This window comes from Manis javanica, chromosome 8 (genome assembly GCF_040802235.1).
Source record: "Manis javanica isolate MJ-LG chromosome 8, MJ_LKY, whole genome shotgun sequence".
Lineage (NCBI taxonomy): Eukaryota > Metazoa > Chordata > Mammalia > Pholidota > Manidae > Manis > Manis javanica.
The window spans coordinates 23873871-23895076 of record NC_133163.1 but is presented as its reverse complement, the minus strand read 5'-3'; the positions used below and the strand labels follow the sequence as shown (position 1 = coordinate 23895076).

The following is a 21206-nucleotide window of genomic DNA, read 5'->3' as shown; positions in this document are numbered from 1 at the left end:
TGTAGGCCAGGCCCTGCTTGCACACTTTGGACACAAGCAGTGAATGAAACAGACAATACTGCTCTCATGAAGCTTGTATTTTAAGGGGGATATAAACAAAACATAAACCCATCCTGTGATGTCAGATGGTGATTAGTGCCATGAAGAAAGGAACATCAGGGTAAGTGGCTGAGGAGGGTCCCTATTTTAGAGACGGTGGTTAAAGAAGGCATTTCCGAGGAAGTAATATTTGAACTGATACATGAGGAAAGTGAGAAACAGTCTTTTATATACCTGATGAACACTGGGCAGGGGCTAGCAAATGCACAGGGTCTGGGCAGGGCCTGCTCAGCTAGTATTGGTTACTTCTGTTGTGACAGGAGGACTGAGGACTTGCTCACGTAACCTGGCACCTTCTGTCTCCTGTCCTCCAAGCTTTGGTGCTCACTCTGACCTTGGTGGTTAACAGGTGCTCGAAAAATACTCGGGGAAAAAATCCTGATGAAAATGAATTCCGGGCCAGTCTGAAATGCCATGCTTAAACCAGGGATGGGGGAGTAAACCAGGAGGAGGATTTGAAAGCTGCTGCCACCCTTCACCCACTCTCTTTGGCATCACAACTAGGGAAGAAGTAAATCAGGGCATTCCTGCCTCCACTCAGTACCCCATGGACACATATTGCCTATTCAACAGTAACTTCAGCCACAAGTGCATACACTAAACATGGCTATTTCAAAGTTCAAAGCAAATGATTTCCTGCAGTTTGGGGAGATCTGGTTCTCTAACCATGTGGGAAAAGAAAGGATTCCCCGTCTGCTGCTGTTGCAATTGCAGAGGATGGCTGAGCTGGGGAGCCCTCCCACCTTGCCCCTCATTTGGACTGGATCATTTCAAGAGGCAGGAGTCCAAGATTCCCCCACTCACTGCTTCCACCCCCAAAGCCCCCATATTCCTGGAGGAGGTTTGGGGAGCATGGGGGTGGGGGCTGCCCAGCCAGCCTGCTGGAGGTGAGGCCCAGTCAAATCTCCTGGGACCCCACCTGGTGAACTCTGCCTTGGTTCTGACCTATTTTCTAGGAGAGAAAATAGAATATAGATTTAAATGCAGTGGAGTTGTGGAAAACTACAGGCCCAGCAGGGTGAGAAAATAAAACAGCAGGAGGGAGCTGAGGAAGTGCTGGCTCTGGAGAGGATGCCACCTCCCCTGGATCAATCTCATCTGGTTGTCAACTGCCTTTTCTTCAGCAATTTGTCCTCACTTCTTATCTATTAAAATTTGATATATACACATAATTACATAGGTGTGTTTCTTCTGACCCACCTTAGGGCCCAATGCCGCTCCCTATCACAGACTCCACGCTGTATACCAGTAGCAGCCATGGGCAGAGGGAGCTCTGCGGATGATCGCGGAGGCGAGGCAGCCAGTTGTGGAGTCATACCACTCTCAGCTGCATCCTAGGGCAGCCTTCCTTGCTGGGTGACTATGGGAAAAGTTTTTAAATACCTTTGTCCTCTCATATATACAGGTAATATCATTATCAGCTAACATTAACTGAGGGCTTTGCATACACTAGGTCCTGTTCTAAGCTCCTCATAACAACCACCAGAGGTAGGAACGATTATCACACCCATTTTACAGATAAGAAAAGTGAAGCACAGAAAGCTTAGGCAACTGGTACAGTCTACACAACATGTAGAGTCAGAGCCTGAATCCCGGCAGTCTAGCTGAGGACTGCCCCTACCCCCCACCTCCCCCACTCTCAATTCTCATGACCTGGCTTGTATCACATGTCTGCTCTTGAAGCTAAGGTAGGGGTGGGGATCATCTTTACAAAGCCACACAGATTGAGGATGGGAAACGTGGGTTCCCCGGAAGACAGCTGGGATGTGTCTTCCCACAAGAAGGAGAAAAAGATGCTGGATGGACAGTAGAGCAGATGGACACTGTTGAGGTTCAGATCCCTCCTCTTCCCAACCCTGCTGCGTTTGGCATTCATTCCGTTGGTTGGAATTCAATGCAGAGATGCAGGCGACGCACAGGGCACAGGTGATATTGCGTTTCTCTACTCCTCAAAATGGACAGAACACCCAGAACTGCCTCCAGCTCAGTGCCACAGCCAGGAATTGAGCTTGGACCCTAATCCCCCACTAAAGAGGGCTTTTTTGGTGGCCTTGTTGCCCCTCCTTGGCCAGAAGAGAGGCTGTAGTTTTTAGGTGCATTACCAGAACTGGGCCAAACTAAGGCTTCAGGAGGGAAAACAAAAGAAATAAAATGGAGTTTGTTTTGACCCTTTCTGCTCACCCAGAACCTTTTCGCTCCCCGTTGCCCCACTTCCTACCAAGGAGCGGGAGGGAGGAAAGAGACCCAGAGCCGGCAAAGGATGGAGCGGACATCTTCACTCACCAGTAGAGGAGTTGAACCCAAATGATCAGAAGAAAAATCGGTTAATTCCTGTGGTCTCTTGGTGTTTCCAGGGAGCCATCTGGTCAGCATTTTTGTTAATTTTGTCTGTGGTAATTCAAAATGATAACAATCAGCATAGCTAACTTACTCTGTGTTTGCCTTGTGCTGAGTTAAGTGCTTTACGAGTATTTAATCTCAAGTAATTAGCATTAACACTGCCATTACGGAGGCTCTGCTATTTTCCCATTTTATAGTTGAGGACAGCAACTCAGAAGTTCAATGACAGACCCAAGGCCATGTAGCAGGCAGGGATTTGAACCCAGATCAGTTGGCCTCCAAAATTTAAGACTGTAAACACCATGTCCAAATGGGCAGTTTAGTATTAGAAGCACTTTGATGTCCCAAGGTATTCTGTCTCCCTTGAGCCCTGGTGCCCTCTAAGAGCCTGTTTCTATGAACCATGGTGTCGACATTCCCATCACTGAGCTCCACCACACGTAAATAGTTTGATATCCTGTTTAATGAAAGGGTATTTTGACGACCACTATTCCAGGCAATGCATCCGTCAGTTACTGGCCCTGCTCAGTTATTTATGCAGCATGTTTTCCCTTCCCACCTCTTCTATTTTGCCTCTTTCCTTCCTCCCTGCTGCCACTCCACCCCTAAATATAACAATGCCAGAAAATTGGAAAGGGGGTGTGGCCAAGGCATGATTCAGAGCTCACTGTCTCTGTGCAAATACAACTTGGAGGGAATACAGGGCTTGTGCTGGAGAAATGCTCAGCCGTTGCTGTGGGGTGCCCCTCCTGGATGCTGAAGTCCAGCTCTGTGAGGTCAGCACCCGGATTGTCCTGGGCCAAGAGTTCCAGTTCCTTAAAAACTTGCTGAAGCTTTCCAAATCTGATTGTAGCACATTAGAGGCACAAAGAATAACCCACGACTCACTCATGGGGTAGTTAGGAGGGTCTCACCCAGTGCCCCCATAACTCTGTGTTAGCCCGTATGCCCTTGAGGGACCTGGGATTTAGTTGACTGAATGTCAAATGAGATGGGATTCAAGACATCTAGGTTCTTTTCTGCTCTCTGTCCCTGAACTCGCTGTGTGACTTTGGGAAAGATTTTTATCCTCTTTCATCCTCCGTCCTAGCAAAAAATGAATTAAACTAGATGATGCCTGTGGATATCCCAGAGCCACCATTCAGTGATTCTAAGGGAGTCGCGCAGGATTGCCTGGATGGCTAGTGGTTTCCTGAAGCAGCCCCCTGGACCTTCTCAGCTGTGGTACATCCTATTAGATCGCATCTGGGGGTTTTAACAAGGCTTTGGGCTGCTCTGGGTTTGCCTTCCCTAGCATGATTGTTTCACATTTGAGAGGCAGGAGGAGGAGATTGCGTTCATGGAGATGATGGGAGTGTAGTGTTCTTCGTTTTTTGAAAGTTCATTGGCTTAATTCAAATGTCAGCCATCCCAGGGCTTGCTGTTTATTTGTAGCTGTCAAAGTGATTTCAAACGGCAATTCCTGTCATTAATGATGGGTGAAAAGCAAGGAGAAAAATGAAAGGGGGAGGCAGAATTTCCATTTGTATGGCAAATGGCCTACTCACACACAATCTCTTGTACACACACTGCTGTCTGTGATGAAGAATGGTCACTGGGAAACCTGGGGAGGGAGGGAATTATAAATGTTTTGTGATCTTGCGTCCTTCAGTCTTGTGTGGTGAATAATGCTGCAACCTGCTCTTAATTCTTATGCCTCTTTTTCTCCGTTCCTCAAGGGAGTGGTTTATTATTAGTTTTTCTCTCTGTGGGGAAACTTAGACTTCATGTCCAGTGCTCTGTACCTGGAGTGAGGAGGATTTGCTTGGGTATGGGTATGCAGAAATCAACCAGAATATTTTAACTAATATTCTTGCAGGATTCCAGTTTGCTTGGCTCTTTGGTGCCCTATCTGATTCCAGGATGATGTCTTTCCGGACAGATGTGAAGCTCACCTCTCTTAGCTACATGCATAGTGAAAAGGGAGCTCGGCCCCTCGGCTTGCATGGGTGGTTTTTGGGTGAAGGTAGAACTAAGTGCTCAGAAGCTGAGCACCTTTGGGTCTTGCATGAACTTGATAGTCATGCAAGGGCACATTGCATTGTGTGTGTGTGCTGCTAACACATTTCTTCCTTTTTCTCCCCCTTTCTCTCCTCTCCCTTTCCCTTCCTTTGAAAATGCTGCCACAGATGTCAGTCAAGGTCCAGGTGAGTCTTTGTGTTTGCACAGCTGCTGTGGAAACTTCCCCTCTGCTAGATTGCGCATGGTTTGACTCTGAGTGAGACCTTTTTCTAGGGATTCTAAACAGAACAGAAATCTAAGAACATTGCATTTTCATCAGTGTAGATTAAGAAGAAATGCCATGAATTAATATATTTGCATTGGTTTCAAAAACCATCTTAAAACCAAGACAATGTGATTCCTATGCTTATGAATCACTTCCTTCTGATTAATATTTCTGGGTGAACCAGAGAGGTGGAAATGAGCATTTTTTTGGAAAATATTTTAAAAGATATGCTTAAGATATGTATTCTCCAATTTAATGAGCGTTTTTGCCTTCCATGAATCTACTTACCTGCCACAGTTTCTTGTGGTTGAAAGTTAAAGATATAACATACTTAACATGGAAAATAGGAATTGGATGATACTAGGTTTCTTTTTATTCTAAGAAATGGCTTTTCTTTTCAACAATGAAATTAACAATATTTTTTTCCTGGTTATGTAATTAATACATGCTCACTGTAAAAAATAAAAATAAAAAAGAAGAAAGGAAGAGGAATGGTTTTTGTCAATGAACAAATGGAGGAACCATCCTTAGGATAATAGTTTATTCCTCTTTAAAATGCATACTTATCCAGAGTTCTAGTTTTAAGCATTGTGTGTATTATGTGTGTACAGACACATATATATATACACACACATATGAAGGTACAACCATTTATAGATAAGAAGTGTCAGATGATTTCAATGGTTTAGAGAGCATTATAAAAGTGGCTAGAACTTGGAATTAGGAAGAATAATTAACCCTACCAAAGGAGAAGGGAATGTCATCTTTCTTGGGTATTTTCATACACATTTTCTTGTTTAGTCCTTTTAACATTTAATTCTTATAACATCAGCGCAAGATAGGTATTGTTATATCCATTTTAATGTGAAGGAAACTGAGGGCTGGACAGGTTAGCAGTTTGCCCAAGGTCATAGAGCTTGTCAGTGGTAGTGCTGGGATTTGAACTCGGGACTTCAGATTGCAGAGCTGATGAACACTCCATTGGAAAAATGATGAAATTCCATCACTGACAGTTCTCAGTGGTTGAAGGTCTCCTAAGTATTTCCTAATGCTTGGGGGTAATGTGACATTTCCATTATTAGCAGCCCTCTTTCCAAATGAATTTATCCTTTATTATTTTTGAATATCTAAAAGAATCAACCAGGCTTACGTAGAGTCTCAGATTATTGATCTATATGGGATATTACACAACCCGTCATCCCTAGCTATACACAGGGTTTCCCTGTTTTTGTTTATTCAGCCCACCCCCAACCTTTGAAAATAACTGGTGTTTGAGCCAAAGCACGGGGACAGGAAGATACCATTAATGCATTCTTTCTGTATTTTGGTTCAATCACTCAATAAGTACTTATGATAACCTACTATGTACCAGGCACTGTATAGGCACTAAGGATAAGACAGTGAACAAAACCCAAGACAATCCCTGTCCCTATGGATCTTTTATCCTAGTTGGAGGCAGACCTTGAACTAAAAAACTATGTACACACATATACATATTACATATAATGTGTGTATATAGTGCTACGGAGAAAATATGAAGCAGTTAAAAATGAAGTTGCTAATTTTTAGAGGGTGGGCAGGAAAGGCCTCTCTGCTAGGATGATATTTTCTGGGGTACCTCAGGAAGGTGAGGGAGTAAACCCAGCACCTCAAGTTTTGTTTGTAAAAATATCACTTGGCTTAACCCTTCCTCTTTCTGGTTGTCAGGAGAGATGTGACCCAGGTGCCCTCTTTGATTTGTGTATTGTGCCCTGCATACGGGCTCCAGCTGAGGGAATGAGTGGGGGCTAAAATCCAGCCTGCATTTCTCTGGACAAGCCTGTGCCCTGGCACTACCTCTGACCAGGGAGCACCTTTTTCTAGTTCTCATGAAGGTGCCACGTTGGTCCCAGGTGAAACGGGGTGTTGGAGTGAAATGCAGTGCACATCATACAAGCCCTTCTCTGTCTCTTCAAAGGGGTGGAGGTCAGTGGGTGACCCTACTTTAGATAAGAACAGCTGCAACTAGCCCAACACAACACCATTCCAATTTCAAGGCAATTATCTTATCCTCTTAGTGAGTCTCTGAGGAGTGTTGGCTGAGCCCCATTTTCCTGCCAGGGAAGTTGAGGCCAGGAGGTTAAGTGATGTGCTGAGGTATATCGGCCATTGAACAACAGGGCCAAAAGGGTATTCCAGCTTGATTCTGCCTCTGAGGTGTCCAGAGCCGACTGCCAATCCTGTCACTCACTGACCCCTTGCTTTTTTGTGGTTTCTGAGCCTGAAGCAAATGACTGGTTCAGAACCTTCCCTTGTGGCCTTGGAGGCTCCAAAACAAGAAGCCTTTAGTGGTTCTCTGATTTTTCCCCTTCCCTTCAGGAAGACAAACTGGGGATTCAAGCTAATGTAACTATTTAGCCAGGGGCTAATGGGAGACTATAAGGGACGATTGAATGATTGATTAATTTTACATGTTGAGGAGATTGCTTAGAAGCAACCCTACTGTGAAACGCAGATGGAGCTGGAGCTGTAGTCGGGCAGGCAGCACCTTTCCCCAGATCCAGGAGATGGACTGGGAACACGGAGAGGGTGCTTTGGACACCCAGGAGAAAAGGTCAGGAGGTACTTCCCGGGACTTCTGTGTGGGAAAATCCACCGCCCTCTCCCCCTAGTCTGCGAAGGAGGTTCAGGGTAAAAAATAGCAATGGGTGCTCGTGGTGGACCAGCCTGGAGATGGAGAGGGATGCTTGGCTCTGCTTTAACTCTTCCCATCAACACCTCCAAGGCAGGTGTCAGCATCCTTTCTGCAGACTAGCACAAGGAGCCTCAGAGAGGTTCAGTAACTGCCCTCAGTCTCCAGCTGCTAGTGCAAGACCAGGGTCTCAGATCTGTCTGCCTCCAAAGCCTGCACTCTTTGTGCTGGGCATGAGTCTGCACTCCTAATTCTTCATGTAGTGCCCAGCACATCGTAGGACCTCAGACATTTACTGAGCAGAAAGTGTAGCACAAGCACTGCGGGCATTGTGAGTCTGTGCGTCCTGAAATGTGTTGGAGCTCAAAGGGTGTCCTAAGGAGTACAGCTCACTTTCCAGAGGAAACTGAGGCCCAAGGACAGGAAGGGCCATCTCTGAGGCCATGTAACCCATCTGTGGCCTCTGTCAGGTGCCTGGCAAGTGCTCCTGGCCCTTTGGGATTTGTTGTTGGCCTCTCTGTGCTGCCTCAGGGCAGAAGCCCTGCCTCCCATGCCATGCCCTCAGAAATCTCTCCCCTTCCAGTGTGTTCCAGAATATTCTCCCAAGGGGAGAGAAGCCCTTTGGAGGTAAGAAAGAGGCAGAGGAGGAATCTGGGAGCAGGGGACAGTGCTGGGGCCTCTGGGTATAAGACCCCCTCCCCCAGCGCTTCTCCCTCCAGCCAGGAGGGGCTGTCCACGGTGCTCCAATGACAGCCTCTCTCCTCAGAAGGGATAATTTCTCAGGCTCTGCCTGCTGATTAGAGCTGGAATTTAAATGAATAACTGTGACCTTGTGGAAGTGCCCTAGTTATTCAGAGGCCTGGTGAGGAAGTAGGCCTCCTGCCTGGGTCCAGCAGAGCTGCTGCGGGAGGAGGGGTTCCTGTCCGTCCAGAGGAGGCCTCCGGCTGCTGTTGCCAGAAGCAACTGACCAGCCTTTGCCATACTTCCTCTGCCTGCTCTTGACCTCTGCCCCTTGGTGTCTTCCCCTTCAGTGTAAGTCCTCTCAGGGCTGTCCCTGGAGAGGGGACCTGATTATTTGTCCAGAGCCCTGCCCTGTCTGCAGGGTCCAGCCTGAGTGACACTCTTCCGAACCTGAAGTCAGAATGAAGCACCTGATATGTCTGACGTGTTTATGGACAGAACGGGTTTGCACTAGAAGCTTGCTGCGCACAGGTGCCCACAGAACCTGCCGTTCAGCCTCACCCAGGAGCTTGTTAGAAAAGCAGAATCTCACCCTGGCCCTGCTGAGTCAGAGCCTGCATTATACCAAGACCCCCAGCAGTGTGCACGTTAAAGCTGGAGACACACTGACTAAGATTCCGGGTCCTCCTCCCCTTCAGGGCCTTCAGGGCTGTGTTTACTGAGGAAGATGCTGTCCACCTTGCTAAAGCCCTGCTCCACTGTTCTGCTGGGCACAGCATGAAATACCCACTTTCTGGATTGATGCAGATAAGAGGGAGAATGAGATTAGGGAAGGGGAAGGGAATGAATATTTATTGGCCATTTGGCCTGTGCTAGGCACTGTTCTGGCACTTCCTCCTATACATAGAAGTTTACATACTGTGTGGCAAGACAGCTTAGGATAGAAGGGGGTTCTGTGAACTAGAGCTCCATGGCCAAACTCAGCTGGCCAACTGGTTTTACATGGCCATTGAGCTAAGGATGGTTTTTCGCTTTTTAAGTGGTTAAAAACAATCAAAAGAAGAAGAATTGGTGATGTAAGAAATTTGTGAAATTCGGATTTCAGTTTCATTAATAAAGTCCTATTGGAACACAGGCAAACTTGTTCTATGACTATGGCTGCTTACCAAGGCAGAGTAGAGAGGCTGTGACAGGGGCCCTACAGCTTTCAAAGCCTTAAATATTTACCATCCAGCCCTTACGGAAGAAGTCTGCTGCTCCTGGGTAGAGCACAGACTCGGAGCCAGATACCTGTGTTAACATCCTGGCCTATCCCAGCATTATGGCCTCTTCCAGTTACTTTACCTTTGTGGGCTTTACTTTCCTCATCTGTAAAATGGGGACAGTAAGTTCCTACCTCATGAGGCTGCTGTGAAGATTAAGTGAGTCATGCAGGTTATGTCTTTAGAGCAGTGCCTGGCACATAGTAAGCCATGTACATATTAGCTAGTATTATAACTTATCTCATTTGATCTTTCCACACATGCTTCTATTTTATAGATGAAGACACTGGCTCAGATTGGTATCAAAACAAAACATTACATTTCAGAGCCACGCTATTCACTGTTCAGAGCCATGCTTCCAGGGCTGTGCTAGAAAGCCCCGCCTAAACACACTTGCTATTTTCTCCCTTTTACACATTCTCTTCTGTCTGTTTTGATCTTTATGCTTTCAGTGAAAAGATCCCTCAAACTTAGATCCTGACCACCATTTCTCTAAAGCAAGACTCCCAATAAGAAGGGAAAGGGGACCAATATTATATAAGACCCACTGTGTGCCAGGGACCTACCACTTTATAGATGAGACCTTGGGCTCCAAAATATTATAGCCCTTGCTTAAGGTCAAAAGCATGTGTGGTAGGGAGCAGGATCTAAACACGTACCTGGGATTTCTGCTCTGTTGTTCTGCCTCCCTTGGCTCTGTCACTTTCTCTAGATGCTGTGTGGCCTTGGGTAGCTCATGTAACCTCTCTCTGGCCACTTTTCTTTAATATGAAGCATTTGAATCAGACAACCTCTTAGATTCCTTTCATTCTGACAATCTATGATTGGGCCTTCTGACTGAGGTACCTTGGGGAAGAGCAATCAGAAAAATGGCCTCTCCCTCATTACCAAAGACTTACAGCTCCTAACTCTAGCAGTTCTATAGTATATTTGTTTTTTCTTCCCTATTTTGGGCAGTAGTCCCACTTGCTTTTCTCCTTTATTTATTAGGTAAAACCCCTAACATTTATTGAGGTTGTATTTTGTGCCAGGCTCCAATATATTGTTTTTGCAGGCATCATTTAATTCTTTTGAGATCCCTAGGAGGTAGATTCTGTTACTAGACCCATTTCACTCATGAAAACTGAGGCTCAGAGATGTTAGCTCACTGATCCCATCCAGCAAAAAGTGGTGGAGCAGCATGCAAACCTTGGTATGTCTGGCCTTGGGGATGTCTCCTGGGGAATTCCATCAGAATGTATACTCCACAAGGGTACACTTCAGTTCCCCACTGTATGTGCTGGGCCTAGAGCAGTGCCAATACATTATAGACATGGTATAAATAGCTCCTTAATGAATAAATAATGCCTGGGGCTCAGCTCTTAGTTTTACCCCACACCCCTCTGAAGGAAAGCCTATTTGTTTTGATTGGGGTTCACTCTGAGATAGCAGATAATTGAGCCAATCTTTATTCAGTGCCCATCTTGGGCCCAGATCCGTGGGGGATGCGGGCTTCAGGAAAATGCACCACTGCTGTGTGTAATTGGTTGGAAGGGGGCCCTCAGCTGGGCTAACAGTGCTCAGCTTTCAGCCAACTTCCCAGCTGGGGCCTGGGAAGACCCCCTTGGCTCCCGTAGCTGCTCTTGCTAAGTAAAGTGTGAGTGAGAAACTGCTTCCAAGCCTGCCTCCAGCTTTGGCTAACTCAGGGAAGCAGATCACTGGGCCTGGGTGCCTCTTTCTAGAGCCTTTTAAAGGTGGCCTCCTTTTCTGTCTTGCCAAGGCAGACTCCCTGGGGTGCCAGTTAGGGTCCCAGTTTGTTTCTTAGTTCTGGACAGCAAGGTCAGCATTAGAGCTGGAATGGCCAGTAGAGATCCTGTAATCTCATTAGAAGTACTGCCTCCACCCCTTGACTCCACCAAATGTGTGGGGTGTATATTTGTTGCTCCATGATGAGGGGGTATTGGCACTATTTAGGAGGAAGGGGCAATGAATGTTAGATGTGCCATAATGTGTGGGAGTCTCATTCAAATATTTGTGCTACTTAAAATACCAGTGGTGAGATCATAGTGAAACTATTCTAGACCATTTCCCTCCTTGTACAGGAGGGGAAACTGAGGCCATAGACTTTCTATGTAACTCAGCTAAGTCATACATCCTGTTTACAGCAGCCTCAGAGAACCCTCCCAGTCTGTAGACCCACCTTGGGAGGTCTGGTAAGGACCTGGGCTAAGCTTGTCAGTTTTGGGGGGTGAGGCCGCAGGAGGCATGGGGAGATGGAGTGCAGCTGAGAGCCAAGTACAGGGTTCCTCTGTGGGGCAGCTTAGCTGACTGTTACCATGGAGGGGGGCAGCTGAGGACACATGGGGCCGGCAGTCTGCCAGTACTGCCAGTCTGTGGGAGAGATGGTGTTGACAAGAGATGGTGGATGGGGCAGAGAGAGGGCCCAGCTAAACCTGGCTCCTAAATGACAGCAATGCCCACCGCCTCTGAGTGCTTCCTGTGAACTGCAAACTGTGCCAAGGGCCGTCCCTATATGGTTGCAGGGGATTGTCATAGAGATCCTGAGAAGATAATTACAAGTGAGAGGCAGATATTTTAAGGAAAGAGGCACAGAAAAAGTTAATTTGCCAGAAATCCCATTGCTAGTAAGAGAATAGAGCTGGAATTTAAATCCAGCCTTTTGGATTATTTAGAGCAGTGGTTTGCAAACTTGGGTAAGCATCAAAATCACCTGGAGAGCAAACAAAGGAAATGCAGGCTCATTAAAACAAGACAGTTCCCTCAGTGATTCTGATGTGACCAAAGTTTGAGAACCAATGTTTGAGATAAGCTATAGGTTTTAAGGGAAAGTGATCTGGAAGGTAAAGAGATTTGAAAGTTTCAGCATTAACCACTCTTTTATACCCTACTTATGTTAAGGGGGTTTGGGAGGTTGCAGGGGGCAGGTGGCAGGGAGGATGGAAGGAATGATCGCCACTTTGTCTGAGCTCCAGTGGCAACTTAGGTCATGGGCTAGGAGAGCCATCATCATAGCATATTATAGTCACCGCTGTATTGCCCTCCGAGTGGCCCTTATCGGCCACTGTGGGCTCTTGAATGATGAGAAGTGACTTAGTCTTCAAGAACAGACTTATCTATGTCTGCATCCTTACTACCTGCCGCTTTATATGTACTCATAATACTTTGTTGTTAGAATCAGCAGTTCAGAGATGGAAAGGACCCAACAGGTGGACATGGTTCTCTGTGCTCCTAATTTTTGAATCTCTTCTATAAGGTTTTATTCAAACTCGGCTTGAACCCCTACAGTGCTGAGCAACTTACTGCTCCTTTAGCCATTCCATTCCATTCTAACAGCATTGAATGTTCAAAAGCTCTTCCTTATTCTGAGTCACTATAGCTTTCACCACCCATGCTGCTTTTAGCCCTTGGAGACACACAGAATAGATCTAATTACACTCCCAGTGTTTGAAGACAGGGCTTTTGTCTTTAAGGATTTTCTTTCCTAAAGGCAAAAACATCTCCAGTTTCTTTGGGCATTCTCATATGAGGGTTTTAAGTTCTTTCATCTAGGTCATTGTTTTATGAAAAGGGACTTTTTTTTTGTCTCCTTTCCAGAGGAGGCTGCCCACACCACATACAGTATTACGGACATGTCCCAAACGTTCATTAGAGCCCCGCTGCTCTGTTTTTCTAGGCTCCCTAGATTTACTAATGGGGGCACCAAATACCTTAGCTTTCTTTCTGTAATGATTATAGTGTTAAGTTGAACTTAAAGTCACTGAAATCATCACTATTTTGTGTGTACTGCTCCTAAGCCATTTTTTTCCCCTTCTAGCACTGTGTAATGATTTGTTTGACTTAATTTGGGATCAGTCTTTAATTTTGTTCAAATCAGCCCTGGATTTTTTAAATCCAGCACACCATGGTCTATTATGGTACAGTTCCTTTATCTAGTCTATCAGCTATCCTTTCTAGCTTCATGTCATTCATGAATGAAGAGCTATTTTAGAGAAGTTCATGACAGTTGGAATGTAAGGGCTTCCTCTCTTCTGGGAAGAGTCTTTTCTAAAATCCAAAGTTCCTGATCACCTTAGGGTGACAAACAGGGCTGCTTTCGTCTTTCTTCTTTGTGTGGTATGCATGCATAGGGAACTCCCCCGCCTCTGCCCTTACCACCTAAAGAAGTGGAATAGACTGGGAAGGTGCTTTCCTCTGCCCTGTGGTTATACAATATAGAAGCTGTTGGTGATTCATGGGTGACACTGGAAGAAATACTTTCTGCTCAGGCCAGCCACTAGGCTGGAAGAACAGAGTTGGTCTAGAGGCAAACCGTGAGTGGACTAGTACAGGTCCATCCTTCAAAGACTTAGTAGTGAGGATAGAACATGGTGGCATCAGAAGCTGGGACTTGGGTGACACACCTGCCTTGGACAATGAGCAACAAGCTGACTTCTGGAAACCACCATCGTCAGTTCAACTATTTAGTAATGCCCAGTACTGTGCAAGGCTTGTGAAAAGCCAAAGTCATATATATAAACAGGTGATCATCTGATCATCCTGATTGTCAGCTCATGATCGCTGTTGGGTGATACATTGAAGCTTTGGTGCCTACCTTCCGATTATGGGTGTTGGTCTTGGTATTGGTTTGAAGCATTTATAGTTGTCAGTTTTGTAGGTCAGAACCAGTCAAATATCAGCATTTCATATAATTTGACACATAGTTGCTTGGCTTCCTTGTAGATCATCTTGACTATAATCTTGTTCTTAAGGGCATAAAGTCTTCAAGTTGGAGTGGATTTTTGGTAGTTATCTCCCAAAACCCCACACTTACTCTTTTCTGTAGCATTTCGGCAAATGATGCTCCCGCTGTTATTTGACTTTCTGTTCTTACTGAATGTGCTAGCTACTTTAGCTTGCATGTGCAACTTTTAAAATGTCTGAAGGTATGCCTCATGTCTTTAGCTCTTTCTTACTTGGTTTGTACATAGTAGTTCCTCCAGCCATTCTGCATGCGACACATCCCGATTATTTTCCTTCTGTTACACCCTACCTGGTTAATGGCTATCTTAATATATGGAGCCATTCTCTGAACCAAACAAAACCCTAGGTTTGGTACAGTCAGTGCTGAGAAGTGGTGGAATTTTGATTTTAAAAAATTTTTTGGGGGGAAGGACTAGGAGGGATTGCGCTTAAGTGCCAGAATTTACATTTGTCCCTTAAAATTAATCTTCATCCACTCACATCCTTTTGGCCCCTGATTCTGATATCTAACAAATTAGCTGTTCCTTTCAGCTTTAATTAATCACAACACCCAGACACCATGCATGCATGAATGTTTTCAGCCAAGTCACTGATCAAACTGTTGAGCAAGCCTGGGCTCTGTAGTAAACCGCTGGTGAACTTCTGATGGAATAAGGAAACTGAAGTCCCCAACGAAGGGCAGGGCATTGCCTGGGGAAGAGCTGGTCTGAGGCACAATTGTGACAGTAGGTGAGGTTTTCTTCAGACCCCACCTCTTTCCTGTAAGCACTCTTCTGGCTGTTCCACCTCGTCCCCTACAACTTCCCCCTGCCCACAGTGGCAGACTTCCTCACCCCGTGGCTACCTGTCTCAGTGCTTCCTTTACTCACATATCCCTCTGCTGCCCCTGTCTTTGAAGAAGGATTAGCTTGACTTCCTGATGACCTCACATACAGGAGGTGCCAAAGACTGGGAGCCTGGGTGTGTTCAGGTGTGTATTTCAATGAATGGGTTAGTGACCCTAAGAAATGACCCGGGGATGGAGATTGAGGAGAGGAAGGGAGATGGTGGCTTTTAAAAAGAGTTCCCTAGAGCTCTTTATATCCTCCTGGACCAGGGGCATGAATGAAATTGAATTAATGCCCAGGCACTATTTTCTGCTCCTGAATTCTCCAAGACATGTCTCCTTCCTTCTCCACCTGCACTGAATTGGGGTAGCTAGTGTCATGGTTACCATCACAGCCTGGGGAGTCCATCTGCTGGCTTAGAATCCTTACTTCACCCCTCAACCAATTAGTGTGACTTTGGCTCTAAGCCTTAGTTTCCTTACCTATAAAACTGAAATCATAGCAATGCCTTCCCCATAGAGCTATATTTAATGAGATGATACATAGCCATGCCTTGTCTACAGCAGAGTCAACAAATATTAGCTACTGTGATAATTCTTTTTACCCAGTTAAATGAATTCATTCTCTTTTAAGTGTTTAAAATGCTGAGATGTGTATTCCTTCTTTCTCCTCTTTCCCAAATTCCCAGTCACCCTATAGACCAACTCACTTTTGGCCTCTGTCTTTTGTGGGCCCCACCCCCTACCACCTTCACCTTCTTAGTTCCTCCAGAAACATCCGGTGAACATTTCCATTACTTTATGATTTTATGTAATTACTCTTTTAAAAAGTCCTTGTGCCTTCATAAGAATTCATCGTTGGCACTTGGCACTTGCAGCAATTAGTGACATTTAATTTCTCTGCTTCAGTATGGAAAATGAGATGATATATGTGGATTTTACACTGGGATAAAAGTTACCCTGAAAGTGAATGAAATAAAAACCTTGGCAGGGAAAACCTGCTCTTTTTTTTTTTTTTTACCCCCCTTGAGTGACTTCCTTCCTCTCCTGAAATACTTTCCCCATTCACCCAAACAAAGTGAAGGAAAGAAGGATGAATTGAAAGACATCTGAGGTGGGCGGGATATTATAGGTTTGAGGGGGAGACAGTATAGCTTAAATGATGGGGGCCTTCAACTGCTGGCCTGCTTCCTGCACATTGCGTTTTCCTCTTGCCTGTTTCAGTAAATGGTTTCTATTCTCTATTAGTCCTTCTCACGACAGGCTTCATAATGGCCACAGCCGCTTACAAATGACTTTGCTTTCACAGCCATTTCCATTCTCCCGAACTGCAAAAGCTGCTATCTCCATGGGGATTTTCCCAAAGGATGTAACATAGTTTAGAGGACCATACATATATTTTGCATATGATTTACATATGATTTGCAGTCTGTTTTAAGATAGTTTCAACTTTGTATGTCTTACCTACTGGTGATCTTTTTCTCCTCTTGTTCTTGAGTGTCCTGAGAACCTGCGAACCATAAGCTCTCAGGGTTTAAGAAGATTCAGGCAGGGTGGACTATAGCACTATCAAGAGTGAGGCGAAGAGTCAGAAACATCAGACACCTTGTGGGGATCCAGAATGCTCCTGGATCCAGTAAAGGTAGAACTTTGTCAGGGTGTGACATCTAGATAGGAGACACTTCAGTTGCTTTCTAATTTTTTGTAATTATTTTTAAAAAGGCGTTCTAGTTCCATAATTCTGTGTTGGTAACTCTCAACATCCTGCCCAATCAAAGGATCATCCAAGCTTACCTCCTCTCTGCCCAACCCATCATTAGGGGAACTTTTACAAGGCTGGCTTTTTTAAAAAATTGGAATAAAGTTGATATAGAGTATCAGACTGGTTTCAGATGTACAACATAGTGACTCGATACTCATATAGATTACTAGATGCTTGCCCATGGTAAATGTATAGTTCCCTGTTACCCTACCAAGATATTACAATATTGCTGGTTATATTCTGTATGTTGTACTTCCATTCCTATGACAACTTATTTTACAATTTGCAATTTGTACCTCTTTATCCCCTTCACCTATTTCACCAATTCCCCCCACCTCCCTCCCTATGGTAACCAACAGTCCATTGTCCATATTTATGGGTCTATTTCTTTTTTGTTTATTTGTTTTGTTTTGTAGATTGTACATACAAGTGACATCATATGTTATTTGTCTTTCTCTGCCTTACTGCACTTAGCATTATCCCTTATAGGTCTACTAGAACTAGCTTTTGAGTCTTAGTTGAGTATCTATTAAAATCCAGAGCCCATGGTGAGGCCGCTTGAGAAAGAGGTGGTCCCCTTTGCTTCCCTGAGCCCCCTGTTCCAGCTCATGTCTTCTTTTTTAGCCTTGATTTCTCTATCTGTAAAATTTGAAATGATAATGCCAGATTCATATAAATGAATATATATATATAAAGCTGTGCCTGCCACAGAACACCTTCCCAGTTAGACTCAAAACTTCCAGAGGTCAGCTACCATCTACCATCCTTGTCTGTACCCCCATTACCTTATCCAGCCTTTGCATGTAGTAGGGCCTTGAATCACTCGATTGATTCATTGTTGGTTCTTCTATTCACTTTTGGGGAGGCCTGAGATTTTTAGCAGCAAGTAGGATTTTTTGGGTGGATGTGAAGAGCAATAGAATTTCAGAATAGATCTGGACACTCCCGAGTTCTTGGTTTTCAGTTCTTAACACTACAGACTTTGAGGGTAGGTTTGTGGTAGTGAAGACACTGATATAAAAGCTCTTGAAAGTGGAATGAAATTCCCTTCTCAAAATGCTAAATAAAACTCAAACCATATTATGGTCACAGTTTCTCCCTGTTTCCTGAATAGGTTTTCATGTCCATTTTGCTCCATTACCTGCAAAACCAGTTTTCACATCAGGATCCCAGATTAGAATTCCTGGCCCAATATTGTTGTTTAAGATTTTTATAAATTGAAGAATATGAACATCTTTTTTTCCTGGAGGTGCAGTATTGAACTACATGTGTAGCTTTAATAAAAACCTGATAACTACATATTTGAATTTAAAAAACACAGGGGGTGGGTTATTTGCATTTTAAAAGGATTCTTCCTTTTACAAAAGGATCCACTGCAGGGTTCCATTAAATATCCTATTATTCTTAGTGCATTTATCATACAGTTTGATTTACTGAAATTTGATTTACATGCTACTCTAAAGGGGTGGCTCTCAGGTTTTAGTGAGCGTGGGAATCAGTTGGGCTGTTTACAGTTCAAATCTTTCCCCCTAAATTCAGATCTCTTCCCCAAGATCCTAATTCATTAGGCCTGGGGTGGGGTCCAGGATATTCATTTTGACAAGCATCCCCAGGTGGTTGATGTAGGTGGTCAGTGAAACACAACTTTGGGAAACACTGCTTTAAAGAACACATGGAGCACATAGATAGGGCCCAACTGTAGAGGCTTTTTCAGCGCCGAGAATACCCTGCTTACTCTTCCTTTGGTAAAATTTAAAAATATTATTTTGGGCCAAAAAAGGATTATTCCACCTCTCCTCTACTCATGCCTTCTCTTAGCTGCCAAACATCTTTAGCTGTAGGTGTAAAATGGTTGTCCTTTCATTTTTTAATTATAAAAAAATTAGTAATTTATCCCCACCCACAGCTTATAATTAATATCTAACATTATGTAAGCCTAAGGTATACAACATGTTGATTTTGAACATTTATGTATTGCAAAATGATTACCACCATAACATTAGCCCACACCTCCATCCCATTTTATAATTATCATTTTTTTGTGGTGAGAACATTCAAGATCTACTTTCTTAGAAACTTGCAAGGATATAATAGAGTATTACTGTCCTCTCATTTTTAACCCCCTATTTTGACTTTTAGGGATCTCCTTGGATCTTCCTTATTCTCATTTTTTGCTGCTTACACCCTTCTGTGAATAGTCACCTACAGAATTCACACACCTATTTTGCTCCCCGTCACCTTTCCTTAGACCCCACCTGCCTGCCCCAGACCCTCCACTTTAGTGCTCTTAATCTGGATGCTGAAGGCTATGGCTTGGTCCAGAAATATCAGGCTTTTTAGGAACAGTTACTTTTGCCAAGGTTCCTCGTAGCCAGATCTAGAGCCCTTTATTCTCTCTTTAGTATCCCCTCCAAAGAAAGACCAAAAATTAATTTTTTTAAACAAATAAATCATGAGAATGACTTGCTTTGGCATGATTCCATTCCTCTGTGAGTATTAATCCTAGGCCTCAAGAAATGAATGCCAGAAATGTACATTTAAAATATGATTATAGTTTAATGAAATTTCTTTTAAAAATAGACTATGACATTTATGGCACATGTATCTATGTATTTAATATAGCATTGATCTTTTAAAAGTCAGTTGCTTGACCCACATTTTGTCTCTGATTATTTTTCTCAATCTCTAGTAATCTCCAAAAACATTTAGAGATTTCCATACTTCAGAGATTTTTCTCCTTTATTAATCCCCTATATCCCTGAACTGCACTCGGGGTAAAGTTTCTCTGCGGTGATCTGGATTTTCATGCATCTCCAGTAATGATAAAAGCAATGAAAGAGCTAATAACTGGTATGGTTGTTTGCTGGTTGGAATCTTTTAAGAGATTAATCAGGATGTATGCTTCCTTTGAAGTATTGAGTTCCTGCGAGCCTGTTCAAGTTTCCATAAAAAGATAGCCAGAGCTTGTGATTTTAGTTTATTGGGATTTTGTGTCCCACCTTAGACCCATTTGGTGCTGGGCTAGGCCTTCCTGAACAAGGCTGAGGGACTTGCTAGGAAAAAGATGGTAGTTAGGAAGCAGTGGAAGGAAGGGGTGTGGTTGTCACTTGGCTAAAATGCAGGTAATAATGGAAATAGTTTAAGGTTGTCCAAGTAAGTCTTGCAAGCAGGAATTCATTTGATGTGCAGCATGATTCAATTTTTGTAGAAAAGAATACTGTAGAAAATACTGTAGAAAAGAGTAAAGGTGGATGTACTCTTTGGATAGTGGGATTACAATAGGGTGTTACCTTTTTTCTTTTCTGGATTTTCCAAAATTTCTACAGTGACCATGTACTATTATGAAAAGCAATTTAAAAGGAAGAAAGAAACCTACTTTGCCTGGCATCTGGAGTCTCTTTCCCAAGGGACCTAATCTTTACAATATATTTATTCCAAATCCTACCTGTGGCATAGAACCATAAGCAAAGTTCTGCTGAGGCCCAGGGCAGTTCAGCAAGCAGAAAGGCTGCCTTAAGCTGGAGAGCCGGCTTTCTGCGTGCCCGCGGGAGGCTGGCAGGTCACTGTGCGCTGCACGTTCTGCAGTGTGTGTATGACCCTGCCACTCCTCCCTCTGCTCAAGAATTAAAGGCCGACTGCATTGCATTTGGGATTTTAACTTTGTCTTTTTTCTTTTTTCCTTGTCCTCCCGCCTCCTGCTGCCCTGTCCCTTTTCCTCTTCAAGGCCTCTCCCACCTCATGATGAGTGAACAAGGTAGGTGCCCTGTGCTTGCGGAGCTGCAGCCGCCGGAACCGCTTACCCGCCTGTCTCTCTGGCTGGTCGCTCAGAGCCTCACAGTGGCCGGCAGGCCATTTGCTGCCTGCCCCTCCAGCTGTGGGCCAGGCTGGCAGCAGGACCCCCCTGTGGTGGGAAGGGTGGGACACCTTTCCCGATGCATCGTGGTCTCCTGCCCCCATCCTCTGCTTGGCTTCTCCATCCTGCAGCACCATTTGTCATCTCGGGCACGGTCCTGCCAGGCCGCTTCCCAGAGAGAAGCATGAAACAAGGCATGACGTGCGATCATGGGGGTGAATGAAGCTGATTTCGGAGCAGCGGAGCGGTTAACGTCCTCCTGTGCCTCCGCAGGCTGTGTGGGGGCCCTGGGTTGGGGGAGGGGAGCAGGGCTTCTCCCTAAATTTCACTCTGAGTCAGGGTTTGCTTTTTTTTTTTTCCTTCCCCTCCATCCCACTGCCCATTGTAATGACTTTCAGCTCCACACGGTCAAAGGAGGCCCTTGAGGGTTTGCCTGGTTCAGTTTTATATAAAAGCAAAAACCACTGAAAGAACGTGCTAATGTCCTCATGGCAGGATCCTAACTCATTATCCGCCCTGAAGAAAAATGCATATAAAGATCTGTAAATTCAGCATCTGCAACCTAAAATATTCAAATATGCAGGGAATGAACTGTGCAGGAAATTTAGCTCAGCTAAGCACAGGGTGGGCTGTGAATGGAGCCTTTTTCTCCTAAATAAAAAATTTCCACATCATCAGCCTAAATCAGGATTCGAGAACTGAGCCT

At 44.5% G+C, this 21206-nt stretch overlaps 1 protein-coding gene across 32 annotated transcripts in view; it reads left to right on the top strand.

Annotated features, from left to right (window-relative positions):
* Nucleotides 1-21206, top strand: part of NRXN3 (neurexin 3) — a 1528794-nt gene that overhangs the window by 91120 nt on the left and 1416468 nt on the right. For 23 of the 32 annotated variants that reach the window (XM_073242065.1, XM_073242042.1, XM_073242041.1 and 20 more), the window contains exons 3-4: nucleotides 4608-4625; nucleotides 20372-20401. The exons of the other annotated variants lie outside the window; for them this stretch is intronic. In XM_073242065.1, coding sequence (XP_073098166.1) covers nucleotides 4608-4625; nucleotides 20372-20401 — 48 coding nt within the window. The remainder of the gene's footprint in view (nucleotides 1-4607; nucleotides 4626-20371; nucleotides 20402-21206) is intronic. 32 annotated transcript variants of the gene reach the window in all.